Source organism: Choloepus didactylus, chromosome 25 (genome assembly GCF_015220235.1).
Source record: "Choloepus didactylus isolate mChoDid1 chromosome 25, mChoDid1.pri, whole genome shotgun sequence".
Lineage (NCBI taxonomy): Eukaryota > Metazoa > Chordata > Mammalia > Pilosa > Megalonychidae > Choloepus > Choloepus didactylus.
The window spans coordinates 8,293,686-8,313,376 of NC_051331.1; the positions used below are offsets into that span (position 1 = coordinate 8,293,686).

General features: G+C 52.5%; 2 protein-coding genes across 4 annotated transcripts; both read left to right on the forward strand.

Moving 5' to 3' along the window:
* Positions 1–642: 642 nt before the first annotated feature.
* On the forward strand, positions 643–3,110 carry RLN3 (relaxin 3). 2 transcript variants are annotated; one of them, XM_037818366.1, is made up of 2 exons: positions 643–1,381; positions 2,584–3,110. In XM_037818366.1, the coding sequence occupies exons 1-2, from the start codon at positions 1,105–1,107 to the stop codon at positions 2,808–2,810; spliced, it is 504 nt and encodes a 167-aa protein (XP_037674294.1). In that variant the 5' UTR covers positions 643–1,104; the 3' UTR covers positions 2,811–3,110. The 2 variants fall into 2 exon arrangements, with proteins under 2 accessions (XP_037674294.1, XP_037674295.1); XM_037818367.1 differs by having other exon boundaries at positions 2,228–2,726.
* Positions 3,111–3,431: 321 nt separating this feature from the next.
* Positions 3,432–19,659, forward strand: IL27RA (interleukin 27 receptor subunit alpha). 2 transcript variants are annotated; one of them, XM_037818364.1, is made up of 14 exons: positions 3,432–3,586; positions 4,011–4,128; positions 7,524–7,681; positions 7,767–7,924; positions 8,808–8,967; positions 9,074–9,147; positions 13,764–13,947; positions 14,049–14,231; positions 15,701–15,802; positions 15,877–16,035; positions 17,741–17,866; positions 18,493–18,586; positions 18,750–18,843; positions 18,965–19,659. In XM_037818364.1, exons 1-14 carry the CDS (start codon positions 3,484–3,486, stop codon positions 19,148–19,150), a joined length of 1,899 nt encoding a protein of 632 aa, XP_037674292.1. In that variant the 5' UTR covers positions 3,432–3,483; the 3' UTR covers positions 19,151–19,659. The 2 variants fall into 2 exon arrangements, with proteins under 2 accessions (XP_037674292.1, XP_037674293.1); XM_037818365.1 differs by lacking the exons at positions 3,432–3,586; positions 7,524–7,681 and having other exon boundaries at positions 4,005–4,128.
* Positions 19,660–19,691: the final 32 nt, after the last annotated feature.

The window sequence follows — 19,691 nt, forward strand, 5'->3', positions numbered from 1 at the left end:
CGCAATGAATGGATGACACAGATTTCTTTGTCATGGATGTGCCGTTGTTGCATTGACCCCACACTCCGCAAAGACATGATTTTGGCGATGAGGCAGTGGCTGCCTCTGGGGGGGCAGCGGGGAGGGGGTCACCTGCAGGCTCCCCCCTCTTTCTTGGGCCGAGTAAAGCTAAGGGGGCGCTCCCCGTACAGTTCCTGTTTACACGGCACGTGTGTGCTTTATAACAGGGGCGGCCGGGGGCGGCTCACACCCGCTTAGTGGGCCAGGAATCCGGGGAGCCAGGGGCTGACACCATAGCTTGAAATCGGCCAGAAACTGGCAAGCACGACAAATGGGGGCTTTTCTCCCTGTTTTCCCGGGACAGCCCATTTATCAGCACATCACGGCGACTCTCTCTACAGGATGCTCAGTAAACATTATTTTTCAGCCTGAAAAACATTCCCTTGGAAAGCAGAGGTTCTCTAGCCAGGCTGCCTCGGTGTAAACCCCACTCCCCCACTATCTACCTGATCCGGGACAAGTTGCCGTCACCTCTCTGTGCCTCAGTTTCCAGCTCCTTCTGCATCTCCTGGAAACATCTAGAAACGACTCTTCTCTGGCTCATCCAGACCTCCTGAACGATCCACTCTGCAGGTGGGACCCAGAAATCTGCATTTTAACAAGCACCCCCCCCCCCAAGGAGATTATGGTTTTCACACTTGAGAACCAATATTGTATTTGTTGGAAAGACTAAATCCGTTCCATGTAAATAGGAAGTCCTTAGAGCAGTGCCTGGCTCTGTAGCCCCTCCTGGGTAAGCATCTGCTATAATTGTAATTGTTTCTGTGCTAGGAAAAATCAGGCAGCTCGGTCTCTTTTTTTGGGGGGTGGGGGGTGTCTGGCTGCTCCCCCTCGCCCCACCTGGCGGGGTTCTGGGTTTTTGCTTGCCTGTCTGCATCAGAGATGCCAGGGAGCCAGGCCACGTCCTGGCAAAAGGTTATCTCTTAGTCCGGGGCGCGGGAAAGGTTGGGGTGGGGGGGCCGTGCCCGGCTCCCCTCTGCTGGGGGAGATAGTGGAGGTCACACGGCTCCGTGAGACGGGGAATGGGAGGGCTAGGAGGTATAAATGGGGGGCTGCGGAGGCAGCAGATGTACCCAGCCTAGGAAGCTGCTTGGCTGTGCCCTTCGTGGGTTTGGGCTGGCTCTGTCTGGCATGGCCAAGCTCCCGCTGCTGCTGCTGCTCCCCTTGTTGGCACTGGCTGGGGGGCCGTGGCCAAGGGCCCAGGCCCAGGCTGCACCCTACGCAGTCAAGCTCTGCGGCCGCGAGTTCATCCGAGCCGTCATCTTCACCTGTGGGGGCTCGCGGTGGAGACGGTCGGACGTCCTGGCCCACGAAGCTATGGGTAAGCCTGGGGAGGTGGTGGTAGGGGGTGGGGTGCAGCGAGATGAGGCAAAGGACTGGGGAAGTGGGGTCCCTGACCCACCACATCCAGCCCGGGAAACCAGCCCAGCCCTCCTGGCCAGGCAGAGGGCTCCGGGAACAGATTAGCCGAGCTGCAGAGCTGGGATGCGGTGGGACGGCAAGCCCTCTGCAGGGGCTAGAAGGCAGAGAACTGTCTCTGAGCATCTGCTAGGAGTCAAGACTTAAGCTAAGCAAGCCTGTGCTTGCACAACTCCAGGGGGTGCCATTCACCAAGAGAAGGCAACGTTGAACTGCTTTCCCACTCTTTGGGCCTCTTTGTTTTCCTTCCCTTCTCTGGGCCTCTTTATCTGCAGAATGGAAAGCCCAGTCCTTGTTAAAATTGCATGGTTGCATCCAAATGAAAAACGACACAGGCCCAGCAGGAGAGGGGGCTCAGCAGGGAGCTGGGGGGGGGGCTAGTTTCAAGAGAGTAGGGTCAGCAGAGATGCTGCCTGAATGCAAGAATTCAAATAGCAGCGCTACAACTTCATAGCGGTGCAGTTTGTACAAGCCACCTGCTTAGCTGTGCCTTGATGCTCCCCTCTGGAAAGTGGGAGTGATAATAACGGCAACCCCCTGGGGAACTTGACATTGAGTGAAACCAAGGAGTTAATCTGCTAAAGCGTTTAAAACAGTGTCTGCCACACAGGAAGTGCTCAATAAACAATGGAGGCTATTTTGAGCACTGATAGCATGCCCAACCCTGTTCCTTTGCTTTTGTGAGTATTGACTACCGCTCCTTATCAAACACTAAAAGGTAGGAGTTATTCTTTTTCCCACTTTGCAGACAGAGAAATTGAGGCTCAGAGAACCAAATCCTGTTGCTCACCATTAAAACTCAAGAGGCTTAATTCACGCTTTGTCAGCCTGGCTCCCAGATGCAGGCTCTTAACCATTGGGTCGTCAATAAATAAACAGCAAGGAAAAAACAATGACAAAAGAGGAGAGTCAAGTTCAGAGAGTTTGAACAATCTGCCCTTCAAGGCCAGGGCCAGAATATGAATCCAGACCCGAGTGGATTCAAAACCAGTACCTCCGAGGCCACATCACAAGAAGAGAGAAGCAGGCGGCCCAACCAGAAGCCAGGACTCAGAGCATGGCAGAAGCCAAGTTCCCGGTGTTGACTCTCCCCATCTTTTGCAGGGGACACCTTCCCGGACCCCGGCAGCCTGGCGAGCGACCTAGAGGAGACAGTGGCCTCCAGCGAGTGGCTTTCCCTGACCAAGCCCCCCCAGGCTTTCTACGGGGGGCAGCCCGGCTGGCAGGGCACCCGGGGGGCTCTGCGGGGTGGCCGCGACGTCCTGGCTGGCCTCTCCAGCAACTGCTGCAAGTGGGGGTGCAGCAAGAGTGAAATCAGCAGCCTCTGCTAGTCCTGGGGAAGCTGGGCAGGTGGGGAGACCTGCACCTGTCCCGGCCTTGCCGTCCACCTGTCCGGAGGACACCTGGGCACTTATCTCTTGGCCCGCAAACATCCATCCCTGCTTGGTCTACACGGACGCCGAAGTCACCCAAACCGGCTCCATTCTACCCCAGTTCCACTAAGACCCTACCCAGCCTGGCCCTGGCACCCTCCCGCTCTTTTCTGCTTTCCAGCCCTTCCGTCCCCCTCCAATTCCCCCTGCCCCAGCTCCAAGGCTGCGAAAGCCCGGGGATCTCTGAACAATCTGTCGTGGGGGGGGGGGCGCTGTTGAGGGGGGATGGGGTGGGTGCTGTGCGTCAGAACCGTCCCCCACCCCAACAATAAAAGTTGCAAAGGACCCTGCAGCGTGTGTGTGGTGTTGATGGGGGGCGGGGCAGGTTTCGGGGCGCTCCCCCCTCTCGCGACACCCCCAAGCCTCCCCCCCCACTCCATGCCCCCCCCGCCCCCGCCCCCGCCCCAGCCCGCGGCGCCGGGACTTTCCGCGGCGGGTAAGGGGCGGGGACGCGGAGCGCGGGGGGCGGGGGGGCGGGGGGGGAGCTCGGGGCGCGCCGCCGCCGCCGGGGACGCAGGATCCGGGGGGAGAGCAGCCGGGCGGCGCGCGCAGGGGGGCCCGGGCGGGCCGGATGGGGGGCGCCGGGCGGGGGGCGCCGGCCGCCGCCTTCTGGAACCTGCTGCCGCCGCTGCTGCTGCTGCTGCTCGTCTCGGTACCCCGGATTCGTCCCCAGGGTGAGTCGTGCGGCGACCACGCGGAGCGAGGGACGGAGGTCCGGCCGCGGCTCTGCCCCTCCGCGGGGTGGGGTGGGCTGGGCTGGGGGTGGGGGGGACCGGGAGAGGAAAGGACCTGGGAAAAGGTGGGGGGGCAGCGAGGTGGCAGGCAGGGCCGGTGGCGTGGGGTGGGGGCTCCCGGGGAGGGAACAGGATGTGGCTGCTGGAAAGGACAAACAGCAACTGCCGCTGGCAGAGGGCGCGGAGGAGTTCTGCCCGCAGCCTGGGCAGGGGCGCCCTGCACCCCGTTTCTACTGCTGACTTCCCTAAGGGGCCTCCCCCCCCAACGCCCCCCACAGTTGGCAGAAGTCCCGCGAAATTCACATTCTGGAGAGTGGGTGCAGCTGGGGGGGGGGGCTTGAACCCCTTCCCGCTCCCTCCCCAGGCGCCCCCCGGCCGCTGCAGTGCCACCTTTTTGGACCCTTGGGGGACCTGAACTGCTCGTGGGAGCCTCTCGGGGACCTGGGAGCCCCCTCGGTGCTGCACCTCCAGAGCCAGAAGTAGTGAGTATATGGGGGTGGCTTGGAGGGCTGGCCACTCAGGTCCCAGCCGACCCCGGGGCTGGGGGGGACCCAGGAGTCCTGCTCCCCACCAGCTGTCCCCCCACTCTCAAGCCCTCGAAATCTGGTTTCCTTCTTTTCCTTGCTGTTGTGGCCCTGGGCCCTCTACTTCCTTCTGAGCCTCGGGTTTCTCCCCTATTAAATGGTGGGGATACTAGAACCCTCCTCCCAGGGGTGATTCTGAGGAGTCAATGAGTTAAGCATCTGGCAAGGAGAAAATGTTAATAATTAGGAGCTACCAAAAAAAAGAAAAAAATAGGAGCTTTTTTTTAATTATTATTATTGCTGTGTGACCTTAGGCAAGTACCTTAACCTCTCTGAGCATCTGCAAAAAGCATTCAATCCTTCAGCAGTGCTGCCCTGGACCCATTGGGGAAGGAGGCAGAAGAGAAGGCCCTGGCCTGGTGGTGGTGGGGGGGGCACAACTGAGGGAAGAGGGTATTCCTGAAAGATTGTCACCCGTGCAAACACCTGTTTCCAACTTCTGCCAAGGGAAGGAAGAGTAAAAGGTGCAGCAAAAGGTGGGAGCTGGGAGGAGGGGCTGGTTTTAATCAGTGAAGGGTGGTGTGGGGAGGGTTCTGCAAAGGCCCCATTTTATTTCATTTTGTTTTTTAAAATGAGGTGACGTATATATAACACAAAAGTCACCATTTTGAAGTGCATCGTTCGGTGGCATTTAGGACATTCACGGAGTCGTGCAACCACTACCTCTACCTGGTTCCAGAACATTCTCATCACCCCAAACAAAAACTTTGTACCCTTTAGGCGGTCACTGCCAAGTCCCTTCTCCCCAACCCCTGGCGACCCCCAGTCTGCTTCTGTCTCTAGGGATCCGCTGATTTAGGACATGTCATATAAATAGGATCACACAACAGGTCACCTTTTGTGTCTGGCTTCTCACGCTCTGCAAAATGTTTTGGAGGTTCATCCACATGGTCGCATGGAGCAGAACTTCACTCCTTTTTATGGTTGAATAATATTCCTTTGTCTGGATGGACAGCATTTCATTTCTCCTTTCATCCCGCTGACGGCTATTTGGTTGGCTTCCACCTTTGGGCTCTTGTGAGTAACGCTGTGATGAACATCCATTCAAGTTTTTGTTTCAATGCCTCTTTTCAGTTCTTTGGTGTGTATTCCCAGAAGTGGAATTGCTGGGTTGCACAGTAATTCTGTGTAACCTCTCCAGGAACAGCCTGACTGTTTTCCACAGCAGCTGGAGCCGTCTCCATTCCGTGAGCAATGCCCGAGGGTTCCAATTTCTCCACATCCTCATCTACTCTTGTCCTTTTCTGTTATTTTTAAGAAAGCCCTGCTTTGAGCTTTTGAAATCCAAACTTTGGGGGTGTCCTCGACTCCTCTTTCTCTCACCTGCATCTGATCCAGCAGCAAATCCTATTTTGGCTCCACATTCTACATTATCCACTGTTCCGATTTGCTAATGCTGCCTTTTCACAAAACACCAGAAATGGATTGGCTTTTATAAAGGGGGTTTATTTGGTTACAAAGTTACAGTCTTAAGGCCATAAAGTGTCCAAGGTAAGGCATCGACAATAGGGTACCCTCACTGGAGGATGGCCAGTGGTGTCTGGAAAACCTCTGTTAGCTGGGAAGGCACGTGGCTGGCGTCTGCTTGCTCCCAGGTTGTGTTTCAAAATGGCATTCTCCAAAATGTCATTGTCAGCTTCAAACAGCTGTCTTCAAAATGTGTCTCAGCTGCAGCTTGCAGTGAGCTCCTTTTGTCTGAGTTTATATAGGGCTCCACTGAACCAATCAAGGCCCACGCTGAATGGGCGGGGCCACACCTCCATGGAAATACTGAATCAATAGGTTCCAACCTAATCCACACTAATACATCTGCCCCCACAGGATTGCATTAAAGAATATGGCTTTTTCTGGGGGACATAATATATACAAACTGGTATATCCACAATCTGGCCTTTTGTATCTGTCAGGATTCACCAGAGGAACAGAACCAAGAAGACATATGTATGTGTATATATACATTGAGAATTATTATGAGGAATTGGCTTGTGTGATTGTGTGATTGGCAAGTCTGATTTCTAGGCACCAGGCTGGAAATTCAGGAAGAGTGATGTGGAAATCTTTAGTCCGAATCGGTAGGAGAGGCCAGGGAGGAGTTGCAACTACATTCTTGAAACTCTCAGGTCTCCCACCTGATTAGATCAGGCCCACCCACATCCTGGTGGGGAATCTCCTTTAGGTAAAGTTAACCAATGGTGGATTCTGATCCCCTCTATAAAACACCCTCCAGCGTAACATCTAGGCCAGTGTTTGCCCAAAGGACTGGACCCCATAACCTAGCCAAATTGACCCTAAATTAACCATCACACCCTTCTCCCCACTTCTTGGCACCCAACCTGGTCCAGCTCCCATCTTTGCTCACTGACACCAGTACAGTCACCTCCCCCTGGTCCAGCTCTTGCCCTAACCCCCATAATCTGTCCTCCCTGCCTCAGCAGCCATAGGAGGCCCATGAGTCATATCAGTCCCTCCTCTCCCCAGAACCCTCCATAGCTCCCACTTCACTCAGAGCAAAAGCCCAAGACCTCCCAGTGGCCCACCAGGCCCCTGCATGACCTGCCCTGCCTCCTCCCTGCCCTTGTCTCTCCCCACTCTTCTCCTCTCTCACTCCGCCCCCACCATGCCGGTCTCCTCCCTGTTTCTCAAATCCACCAGGTGGGCTCCAGCCTCTACAGGTGATTCCATCTTCCTGCTATGGTTTCCCCCGGGTACTCCATGGCTCCTTTCCCCCCTCCTTCAAGCCTCTACTCCAATAACTCCTCATCCTGAACCCCCTCCCTAAACTAGCATCATCTCTCCCACCCCCATCATCATACCACATCTTCCTCACCTGGCCTGAACGTTCTTTCCTGCACCAACTACCATGGCCTCAATTAGATATTTACATGTATATGCAAACATTAGCTCCACTGTTTTCATGGTGGTGGTGGTGGGGTGTCCTTGTCTATTTTGCTCCCAGCTCTATCCCCAGCTTCTAGCACCGGACTGGCCCCATGAATATTTGCCAACTGATTAGCTCCATATACATAAATATGTAATCGATAAATATCCTAATTAATGCTGCTTTAAGCACATCCCATTCCCCTCCCCCTGGGAGCCCCTTCGGCAGGTACTTTTATTGCCCCCATTTTACAGAGGAGGAAACTGAGGCACAGAGAAGTTAAGTTGCTTGCTCAAGTTCACACAGCTCTGAAGCAGCGGAGCCGGGATTTAACCCAGGCAGGGTGGGCTCCAGCCTCCACACGAGCCCAATGTCCCCCTACCCCCTACCCCTGTCCTGGCATCTCTCCCCACAGCCAACTCAACAGAACCCAGACCGTGGCTGTGCCCGCCGGGCAGAGCTGGGTGGCCATTCCTCGGGAACAGTTCACCACGTCTGACAGGCTCTTTGTCTGGGGGGCTGTGGCGGGCGGGCTTCTCTGGCCACCGGTACCCGTGAACCTGGACACCCGAGGTAACCTGGGCACGGTGGGGGTGCCGCATATGGGATGGGCAGTCTCGGGGCCCAGCTCACTGCATCCTGGCCTCCCTTTCCCCAGTGAAGCCGGGCGCCCCGATGCTGGGCCCTGACATGGAGTTTTCTGAGGACGAGCCCCTGGAGGCCATTATCCACTGGGCACCACCCGTGTGGCCATCCCACGGGACCCTGGTCTGCCAGTTCTACTACCGTGGATGCCAGGAGGAGGCCTGGACGCGGGTGAGTGTCAGGGTCCCTGTCCCCCTTCTCATGCTGGGGAGGGCCTGGGAGATCACCCCCAAATTAGAGACCCAGCCCAGGCTCAGTGCTTCACCCTCCCTGGAAGCCAACTGCACCCCACATGAAAAGCTTTGTGCATGTGCCTCGTTCAGCAAAACAACCCCCCCCCAAAAAAAAAAATCTATAAATTCCATGCAATCCCAATCTACATCCCACTTGGAATTTTTTGAGAAACCCAATAATCAAAGCTACTGACATTTCCAAGCACCTGTTGTACATCAGACCCCAAGCTAAGCTCTCTGCAGGAATATTCTGCAAAACCCTCCCAACCTCCTTACACAGTGGAGACTTTTAAGATCTCCGTTTTACAGTTGGGAAAGCAGAACCTCAGAGAAGTTGAGCAACCCTCCCAAGGTTGCACAGCAAGAAAGTGGAAAGCAACTCCTGGGCAGCGGGGCTCCAGGACTGACCTGCCCCTGGACTTTGAAGTCACAATCCAGAAACTACTGGCTCTGCTTCTGCTCATACCTCATTGGCCAGAATGTAGTCACATGGTCATACCTGACCACAAAGCCACCTGGGAAATGTAGTCTTTGTTCTGAGCAGCCATGTTCCCAGCTGCCGTGGCTCTTGGCACAAAACGCCGCAATACAGAGCAGAGTTGATGTCATCATGCTTACCGATGGAATTCAGAGCCACGGTCGGCAGACTTTGGAATCCGCCTGAGAATGAATCCCAGATCCAACACTCACCAGCTCTGTGGGCTTGAGCAAGGTGCTTCTCCGTCCTGGGGCTCAGTTTCCTCCCCTGTAAAATGGGTATAGTAAGAGATAACACGTAGCTCTACCCCTCGCCCCACCCCTCTCCCTTATCTCTCCCCCAGCTGGAGCCAGAACTGCAGTCCACATCCCTGATGCTTGTTGAGATCCAGAACCTTGAGCCAGCGACCAGCTACGACGTGTCTGGCCGCTGCCGGATGGTAGAAGAAGAGGATTTATGGGGCGATTGGAGCCCTATTCTGAACTTCCAGACCCCACCCTCCGGTGAGGATGTCCTGGCTTGCCTTCAAACCCTTGTCCCCAATCCTGGAAGCCTGGCCCATCACACCCCTCTCATTTGTCCCTCTACCCCTTTCTTCCTCTCCACCAGCTCCAGAAGATGTGTGGGTGTCTGGGAACCTCTGTGGGACACCAGCAGGACAGGAACGCCTGCTTCTGTGGAAGGTAAGCATGTCAGGAAACCCCAAGTAACAATGATGTAAATAAGACAGAGGTTATTCCTCTCATGTAAAGGGAATCTGGGGGTCAGCAGGCTGAGCTGGTGGGGCAGTTCCATCATTTCAGGCTCCTTCATCATGCTGCGCTGTCATGTTTGATGTGTTGCCTCATTATCCAAGGTGGCTGCCTGAGCGCCAGCCATCGAGCCTGATGTTCAGGCAGCAGGAGTAAGGGGAAGCTAGGGCACAGCTCCTTTCTTTTAAGCAACCTTCCCAGAAGGATCACACGACCTTTCCACTGACATTTCATTAACCAAGGCTTAGTTACACGCCTAACTGCAAAGGGGGTTGGGAAATGTGGTCTTTCAGCTGGCCGAGTACTCAGCTAAAAACCAGGGTTCTTATTCCCATGGGAGAAGGAAGAATGAGCATTGGCAGGCAAAGCTGGCTCAGCCTTCAGAGGGCATTTCCGAGGAAATCCTAGGGTGGCACACTCTCTGAGCCCGGAAGGAAGGGAACAGGGATCCCACGGGTCCTGGACTTGCAGAAAGCACCCTCTCAAAGGGTTTGGAGCAGACTTAGTCAGAATCCAGGCCTTGCTTCCCCTGAGACTATTTCTGTCTTTGAGCCTCATTTCCTCCCCCTATAAAATGGGCATGTTAGCTGTGCTACCCTCTTGGCATTGCTTCAAGGCTTCAAGAAGAGAGCTCCTGGTACAGCCCTGAGTACAGAGGAAGCTCCTATAAATAACATCAGCTACTCCCGGGAGATCCAAGCCGCAGGTGTTCCAGACAAGGGCAGCAGATGTCAAGGTCGGGACGCAAGACTGGGGCTCATCTCAGCAAACTATAGCTCAGTGTGCCAAGGGCTCGGAGACTAGTGTCAGAGGGGGGCAGGCAGGGGTGCAGTCGTTCTCATTGATTCAAATCTGTGCTGAGCACCTACTATGAGAAATACGGCAAGGAACAAAACGACAGGGTCTGTGCCCCCTTGGGCAACACAGCCTGGTATTGTTCATTTTTCTTTGCCTCTAAACCTTTTATTTTGAAATGACTTCAAACCTATAGGACAGTTGCAAAAAATAATAATACAAAACCTACACAGGGAACGCCTACATGCACCTCCCAGATACCCAGTCCACCAGTTTTAACATTTGCTACATTTGCTGTATCATTCTATCTATCTATCTATCCATCCATCCATCCGTCTGTCTATATCTATCTATGTAACTATTTTCTTTTTATTAAAATTTCTTAACTTTTTATTTTGAAATGTGTTCAAATTTACAGAACACTTAGAAAATATTGCAAACCCTACACAGAGAATTACAATATACGCACCCCCCACCCCAGACACCCAGATCCACCAATTTAAACTTTTTGCTGCATTTGCTGTATCATTCTATCTCTATATATGTCCATCTGTCTGTCTATCTATTTATCAATCCGTTTTCTGAACATTTGAGGATATGTTGCAGACATCGCACTCTTTGAACACTTCGTACTTCCATGTACATTTCCTAAGAAAAAGGACTTCCACTCTGTGACCACATTAAGTGCAGTTATCGGGTCCAGGCAATTTAACATTGATACAAAGATGACAGTCTACATTCCAATTTTTTCACATGTCCCTTTGAGCCCTTTCTCCTCCCTTGATTGATGTCATCCAGGGTTATATATTTCATTTAATTGTCATTGTCTCTTTAGTTGTTTCTTTTCTTTTCTTCTCTTCTCTTCTCTTCTCTTTTCTCTTCCCCTCCTTCCTTCCTTCCTTCCTTCCTTCCTTCCTTCCTTCCTTTCTTTCTTGTGGGAACATAGAAATTTTCCCATCTCAACCCCTCTCAAGCCTACCAGTCAGCGGGATTAATCACATTCATAATATCACGGTGCCCTCACCACCTTCCGTTACTAAAACTTCCCCATCTCCCCAACAGAAACCCTACAGCCACTGTGCATTAACTCCCCATCCCCCCTGCTCCCAGACCCTGGCAACTTGTACTCTAATTTCTGTCTCTATGAGCTTGCATATTCTCTGATACTGTTTTTGTGGTTGCTGTGGGGCTTAGATTTAGCACCCTAAATCTCTAATGATCTCGTTTGCTTTGATACCAACATAACTTCAATAGTACATACAAACTATGTTCCTATAACATCTATCTGTTTTTTAAGCATTTGAAAGTAGTTTGTCTAGCAACACTACTTTTTTTAAAATTCAGTTTTATTGAGATATATTCACATACCATACAATCATCCGTGGTGTACAGCTGTTCACAGCACCATCATATAGTTGTTCATTCATCACCCCAATCTATTTTTTGAATATTTTCCTTATACCAGAAAGAATAAAAATAAGAATAAAAAATAAAAGTAAAATAACACTCAAATCACCCCCCCAATCCTGCCGTATTTTTCATTTAGTTTTTGTCCCCATTTTTCTACTCATCCATCCATACACTGGATAAAGGGAGTGCGATCCACAAGGCTTTCACAATCACACTGTCACCCCTTGTAAGCTACATTGCTATACAATCGTCTTCAAGAGTAAAGGCTACCGGGTTGCAGTTTGATAGTTTCAGGTATCTACTTCTAGCTATTCCAATACACTAAAACCTAAAAAGAGTTATCTATATAGTGCGTAAGAGTGTCCACCAGAGTGATCTCTCAATTCCATTTGAAATCTGTCAGCCACTGAAACTTTATTTTGTTTCATTTCATTTCCCCCTTTTGGTTCAGAAGATGTTCTCAATCCCACGATGCTGGGTCCACATTCATCCCCGGGAGTCATATTCTGCATTGCCAAGGAGATTTACACCCCTGGGAGTCAGGTCCCACGTAGGGGGGAGGGCAGTGAGATCACCCACCGAGTTGGCTTGGCTAGAGAGAGGCCACATCTGAGCAACAAAGAGGCACTCAGGGGGAAACTCTTAGGCACAATTATAAGCAGGTTTAGCCTCTCCTTTAACAACACAACTTTTGTTCTTAGAAAACACTCATAAACCTCTTCCTATGTGCCAGGTCCTAGCCAACACACTTTTTATTAACCAGCTTTACAGATGGGGAAAATGAGGCACACGGAGATTTTCCCAAGTCACCCAGCCAGTAAGTGGCAGAGCTGGGACTCAAATCCAGGGAGTCTGGCTTTAAAATACTCTCAACCCCAGTGCTTCCATTTAATAACACATGCATTGTAACGTTCCCTTTCCTGTTCTGAAATGAAACACATGTATGCACATGCTTTAAAAAATATAACACAGCGTTCTAATTGTAACATTAAGTATAAAACAAAGGGGAAATAAGATTACTGCATAATGGCAAAATATACAGTTCACTGGGATGATAAAAGTTGACTTAATCTTTATAAACCCAATAATGTGGCTTCAAAATCCTAAAACAAAAATTGACAGAACTGCAAGGAGAAATACACAAATCCGCAACCATTATAGGTGGTCTTAGCACATCCCGCTCTGTAATCTCGTAACAAGCAGACAAACAAACAAACAAACAAGTAAAGCTTTAGAAGATTTGAACACATGCTTAACAAACTTAATTTAATGGATTTACACAGGAAGCTTCAGGACATGCACTCTTTTCAAACACAAACCAAACATTTATCAAAATCACACGTCAGGACACAGAGCCAGTCTGCGAGGATTTCAAAGAGCGTGAAGTGATGTGCAGGGAATATTGAAATATTCTCATATCATAATACAGATTGTGCTGGAAACAACCTAGAAAATCTCCATAGCTTCAAAATTTTAAAAAATTCAGTGAATATGAAATCCTGGCCCCCCAAGACTTTGCATTCTTACATAAAAGGGAGTTTGGCTCTAGGATTGGTGAAGATGATTAGACATGTTTCTCATCTGTGAGTTTCTGATGGAGATGACATTCAAAAGTCACAAGGGATGTGGGACAACATTTTTGTTTCCAGGACTTGTAGCATCCGTGGCTCTGACCCATCTAAAACCAACACTGAGGCAACTAAGAATACCCACAAATTTTCAAAAAGTGCCCTAGAGGGTACCCTCCTCTTTGTTGCACATCACCACTCCTCTGTACAACAGTGGGAATTTTGACATTCCTAAATCACAAACTAGAGTGAGACATCTGCAGCACTTGTTTCAGGCACACAATTAAAGGGTGCACACAAAAAAAACCCACCGGCCATGATAAATAGTATTTTAATGCAACACTTAAAAAAAATCAAATTGGTAAACTATAGCTTGTTGGCCAGCCTCCTGCGTTTGTAAATAAAGTTTTATTGGCACGGGGGCCAGGATTTAGGGTGAGACGAGTGAGTGCAGGATTTGATCCTGTCTTTGGTTATAATGTTGATATTTTATTTATTGTGGATTCTTTTGCTTTACTTTTGATTTCTTAAAATATACCTCGATTACTTGGCTTTGGGTGCCCTCCTTAAATTTTGCAGCTGAGACAAGGGCCTCACTCACGTCCCCTTTGAATCCCTTCGTCACTGCTGAGGACGGAGACTTGGTTTTCTTGTCTGTAAAATGGAGCCAACAAAAATACTTTACTAAGTGGTTTGTTGGGTGACCTCCGCGAGGCCCCCAGGATCTACCTGGAAAGTGGGAGCCATTAACCCCTTCTTCCCCTCATCCCTCAGGCCCTGGAGTCCTGCGTGCAGGTGAGCTACAGAGTCCAGTTCTGGGTTGCAGGGCAGGACCTTCTCCAAGAGGGGATCCCCTGCTGCAGCTGCCCCATCCCCAGCCAGGCAGAGCGGGCCGGGGTGTCTGCCGTCAACGCCACGGACCGGGAGCCCCTCACCAACCTTTCTTTGGTCTGCTCGGGTAAGAGGCTGTGGACTTCCGTCCGGGCAGTGCCCTGGAGGGGCAGGAGTGGGTGGTCCTGGGCCGGCAGCTGAGATGTGTCCCCCACCCTCTGGTTCCAGGCTCTGCACCCCGTGACGTGGTGGTCAGCAGCGTTGCTGGGAGCCAGGAGCTGCTGGTGACCTGGCAGCAGGGGTCCAGGTTGCTGTTGGAACACGTAGTGGACTGGGCTCGAGACGGGGACCCCCCAGGGGACCTCAACTGGGTCCGGCTCCCCCCTGGGAAACTCAGCATCCTGCTGCGAGGTGAGGCCCAGCATGCCTGGGTTCCCATTCCCGCTGTTGAAGGAGGGTAGACTGCTGGGTGGACTGGCAGGAGAACGTGTCATGGTGAGAGTATCAGTCATTCATGCAGCACCGATTTGTCAAGTGCTTCGTTCTGGGCACTGGACCACAATGTCAGCAGCAAGGATCTATTGGGCATTTGCTCTATGTACTCAATCATTTCTTCATTATAAAGTAGGTTTCTACTATCATGCTCGATTTTCAGCTGAAGAAATAGGCCCAGGGAGGTTAAGCAACTTGGGAGGGAAAAGCATGCTGGAGACAGGGAACAGCCAATGCAAAGGCTCTGAGGCAGGAGTTGCCTGGTATGTTAGAGGGACAGCAAGGAGACCAGTGTGGTTGGAGCAGAGTGAGGGGGGAGAATAGGGGGGACAAGGGCAGGGGGCAGGTTGTATAGGGCCTTGAAGGCCACAGTGAAGACTTTGGTTTTTACGCTAAGTGAGGTGGGAGCCATGGAAGGTTCTGGGCAGAGGAGGTATGAGACTTGACTCAGATGTTCATGGTCTCTGTTTGGCTGAGGTGAGGAGGGAAGACTGTGGGGGGTGAGGGTGGGAGCCTGGAAACCAGATTGAAGGCAACTACGCTGGTCCAAGAGGGCGATGAGGGGGGGCTGGACCAGGTGGGGACCAAGGAGAAACTGGGGAGACTCGGAGCACAAGTTTTGGGGGACCCATTTGGATATGTTGCATCAGAGATGCTCATCGGTGTCGGAAACCCCAGACCTGGGGTCCTGCAAATAGTTCTGGCCTGGGGCTTGATATTGGGGTGTCGGTTCTGATTAAGACCACTTGGGCAAGCTTCAAAAGGTATCGGGTGAGAGATTTTAGGAGGCAGTGCTGAGGTCTCTGGATATTTGTGAATGAAAGAAAAGGAGCCCCCAGCTCTGGAAAATTGCCAGTTGAGGAAGGTCAGGCAGGAGCAGTAGGTGTTGGGGAAGGACTTCAGGAGCCCCAACTACTCTAATAGCCCTGAGGGGGGCTCCACCCAGCTCCCCCTTTCTGACCACCCCTGGGAGCACATGCATTTTCTGGCCTGAGGGCTTTTATTGATGAATGAAGCATTTTGTCTGCGTGGGGTGCAGGGCTGGGTGGGGGGATCAGAGGGTGTGGGGTGGGTGGTCACCCAGTTCCTGCACCCCCATACTCTGAGGTGCATGCTCTCTGCTGCCCCCAGAGGTCCCCAGTAGGATCGAGCCTTGGTTGCTCCCAGCGGGAATTCTCCAAAAAGGACCCTGTACCCTCTAACTTCCCACCCCTGTTTCACTTCTCCACCGTCCTACTGGCTTTTCCGGGGTCACCTTCCAGCAAAACTCCTGACAATCAAGTCCTTATCCCAGGGTCTCCTTCTGGGGACCCAAATGAAGATTCCTGCCAAGGTAGGTGGGGGGCGGGGAGCCAACTTGAACGGGCTTTCGTTCCTCCCCCATCCAGGGAATTTCGAGAGAGGGGTCCCCTATCGAATCACAGTGACCGCTGTCTCCCCCAGGGGCTTGGCCCCTGCCCCTTCCGTCTGGGGGTTCGGAGAAGAACTAGGTAAGAGGCGGGGCTGGTGGATGGAGGGTTCTGGAACCCCCAGTAGGTCTTGACATGTTTGGCTTTCTCTCCAGCACCCCTGGCGGGGCCAGTGCTTTGGCGACTGAAGGACTCCCTCCCAGGGACCCCTGTCGTAGCCTGGGGAGATGTCCCAAGGCGACAGCTCCGGGGCCACCTCACCCACTACACCATGTGTGTGCAGAACGGAGCCAGGGCCCCCGTGTGCATGAATGGTGAGCTTCTGGGCCTCCTGCCCCTCCCTCAGCCCCCCAAGACCCTCCCGGTCAGCCTACCCCATCCCCTGCCCCCAGGGGGCGCCCTTTAGCTCCCCGTCAGCCCCTAAGGGACAATAACCCTCCCAGCCATCAACCTAATAGACTGTCAGCCGTTAAAAAGGAAGACCCGGGTCGATATTTATTGACATTGAAAGATGCCTGTCATATTTCATTAAGTGAAAAAGACAAAAGGTTCACAAAACGCCTGGGTACAGTTGCACTTTTGGAAAAAAGAAACCCAGCCGGAGCAAAGCACATTCACCATTTATGGACAATTTCCCCGCAGTGCCACCCAGGATTATGTATGATTTTTATTTCTTTTTTTCTTACCTCTGGGTATTGGCTGAGTGTTTACTCTAAACACAAATTTTTTTTTTTTTTAAAGGAACATTATTGTTCTTTTTCTCACCCCCTAAATATAAAAGTTATTTGCGCTTGTTACAAAAGCTAAAACATTCGAGGGATATATCACCGAAGATATCAGCGTTCTTACCACTTCACTGATACTGACAATGCAGCCTTCTGATTTTTATATGCGTATCTATAGGAGCCATGTGGTTTGTGGTTTGTTTTTTGTGTGTGTGACAAAAAAATTTTAACTTTTTATTATGGAAAAGTCCAAACACACATGAAAATAGGGAGAATACTATAACAAACCCCTGTGTACCCAACCCCCAGCTTCAAGTTACTAGCTTTTTGTGGATCTTTTTTCAGTGTATTTCCGCACCCTTTGTTTTTCCCTAGAATCTTTGATGCCATTTCACTCCTAAGTTCCTCAGTGCCTTGGCATTTATCTCTAACTGAAAAGGCCCTTTCTTGTTTATTGTGGCAAAAATCACAGGATATAAAATGCACCATGATAGTTTTTATCATCTCTGTACTGATACAGCCTTAAAAAAAAAACACACATAATCACATTGTTATGATTGTAAAGTGTATATATATATAATATGTATGTGTGTGTATATATGTATTTCTTTTTTTTTTTTGGTAAAAGGGGTCCATGGTGTAGTTTGTTGCCTGAATTTTACGACCGCCATGTTTTGCAGCTTGATTTTTTCACCTAATGATTTAGCTCGAACACTTTCTATGACAGTACTTCTTGATCCCCGTGCATTTCCCTGTAATTCTATAACAAACCCAAAAGCCACTTCCTCTTTTGGTTTAAAAAAAAAGAAAATTGAGCCATCAGGAATAAAACAAATAAAATTAGCTCTGGGAGGCCCGAATGGCTCCCCCTTGTTTGGGAGGTCTCCCCCCGCCCTGGGTTCTGTACAGGTGGGGGATGGGGTGGGGACCCATTCGTTTATTTATGTGAATAGGTGTGTGTTTTGAGTGCCTGACCCAGTGCTGGGAATACAGCTGCCCTGGAGCTGGCTTCTTAATGGGGGACAAAATAAATTATATGTGAGCCGTGTGGGAGATGGTGATAAGTACTGAGTGGGGGAGTGAAGAGGGGAGAGGGGGGTGAGGGGGGTGCAACTGTAAATGGAAGAGGAGATCAGGACGAGACCTTTGAGCAAAGGCCTGAAAGAGGCCAGGGAGGGGCCAGGTGGAGATGTGGGGGAGGGGGTGGGGTTCCAGGCAGAGGGAACAGCCCATGCAGAGGCCCTGAGGCGGGACCCCACTGCCCCCTCCCAAACTCCCGGGCTGTGTCCTTCAGTGAGTAGCGGCGCCCGGAACGTCACACTGCACGACCTCCACTGGGGCCCCTGTGAGCTGTGGATGATGGCGTCCACCACCGCGGGGCAGGGCCCACCTGGGCCCAGCCTCCACCTTCACCTGCCAGGTAGGGCTGGCTGGGGAGGGGCAGGGGACTGCCGCCATGACTTGGGTTTCGGAACGCGGGCAGTCTTCTGGCTTGGAGGGGGTTGCTGACAATGCCTGGGGGACATTTGGGTTCTGCTAAATGCTGCTGTGGATTATCAGGCAACGTGTCTCTCGGCCTCTTTCACTCCATCCCTGACCTTTGAACCGTCACTGACATTTGACCCCGCCCCTTGCCTAAATCGTGCTCTATCAAAGATTCCCCCATCCTCGGCCAGTGGTCCACTGACAAGCCCCGCCCACCCTTAGCCCCACCCACTCAGGAGCCTCCTCACCAGAGCCCCGCCCACACTTAGCCCCACCCACCAGGAGCCTCCCTCACTGGGCCCCACCCACCCTAGCCCCACCCAACCAGGAGCCTCCCTCACCAGCGCCCCGCCCACCCCTAGCCCCACCCACCCAGGAGCCTCCCTCACTGGGCCCCACCCACCCTAGCCCCACCCAACCAGGAGCCTCCCTCACTGGGCCCCGCCCACCCTAGCCCCACCCAACCAGGAGCCTCCCTCACCAGAGCCCCACCCACCCTTAGCCCCACCCCTGCCCCTTGCTCTGCCCACCTCCAAATGCGCCTCTTCCCTTCCCCTGCAGACAACTCCCTGCGGTGGAAAGTCCTGCCGGGTGTCCTGCTGCTGTGGAGCTTGCTGCTGATGGGCTGTGTCCTGGGCCTGGCTACCTCCGGCAGGTGAGGCTGTGGGACGCTGGTTGTCTGCCTGCCCAGGCGGCGAGGGTGGAGCCAATGGTCCCGGGTGGCTGAGGGGAGGCCACGCTCCTGGACCCCATGCCTCAGGCCTGGGTGTGTCTTGCCACCCGTCTTCCCCGCCCTGACTCTGTTTCCCAATGGTCAGGTGCCTCCACCTGCGGCACAAGGTGTTGCCTCGCTGGGTCTGGGAGAAGGTTCCGGATCCTGCCAACAGCAATTCCAGCCAGCACCATGTAGAGGTGAGCAAAAAGGCGTGCCTGTCGGGGACCCCTGGGTTGGTCGGTGGGATCCTGGGATAGTCGTTGAGGCAGGGTATGGGTGGGAGGGGGGTTTGGCCTCTCAGCCTCACGCTTTCCCCAGGAGGTGCCCCAGGCCCAGCCCCTCAGGGACTTGCCCTACCTGGAGGTGGAGGAGATGGAGCCACTGCCAGTTCCGGAGCCCCCCCAGGCCCCTGCCCCACTTGATTCTGGATACGAGAAGCACTTCCTGCCCACACCCGAGGAGCTGGGTCTCCTGGGGTCCCCTAGATCCCAGGCTCTGGCGTGAACCTTACCCCAGGATGGGGGCTTCAGGCCACATTACAGGGGAGCTCATGGAGGCCTCATCTCAGCTCTGGGTCAGTCCTTCTGGCAGAAAAAGAGACTGAGGGTCAGAGTGGTCTACAGACTCATAGACGGTACCCAGCCAGGAAGAGCTGGGATTGAAGGACCCCTGCAGGGAAAGTGCTGGCCCCAGCAGGGAATACATGGAAGGACAGAGGAGCAAAGGAAAAGAGGTGCAATTGAAAACATCAGCTGTGGCTGGGAACCATCCCAGCCTCCCTCGCAGCCAGCATGCAGCCATGGACTAAATTCTCATCCACGGAACTCGAGCAGAAGAACCGTGTGCCAGCCCGGGTCTGGGTGGGCCTTAAAATGCTGGGTGGGGGCTCTCTGCCTTCCCTTTCCTTTTCCTGCGAGCTGGAACACAGACATCCTGCCATCCTGCTTTGACCGCGTCCAAGAGGAGGGTGGGACGAGAAGTGGGAAGGAGAAATAAACTTTTATGTTTTTCTAGCTCCTGGCCCTTGGGGTCTTTTTGTTACAGC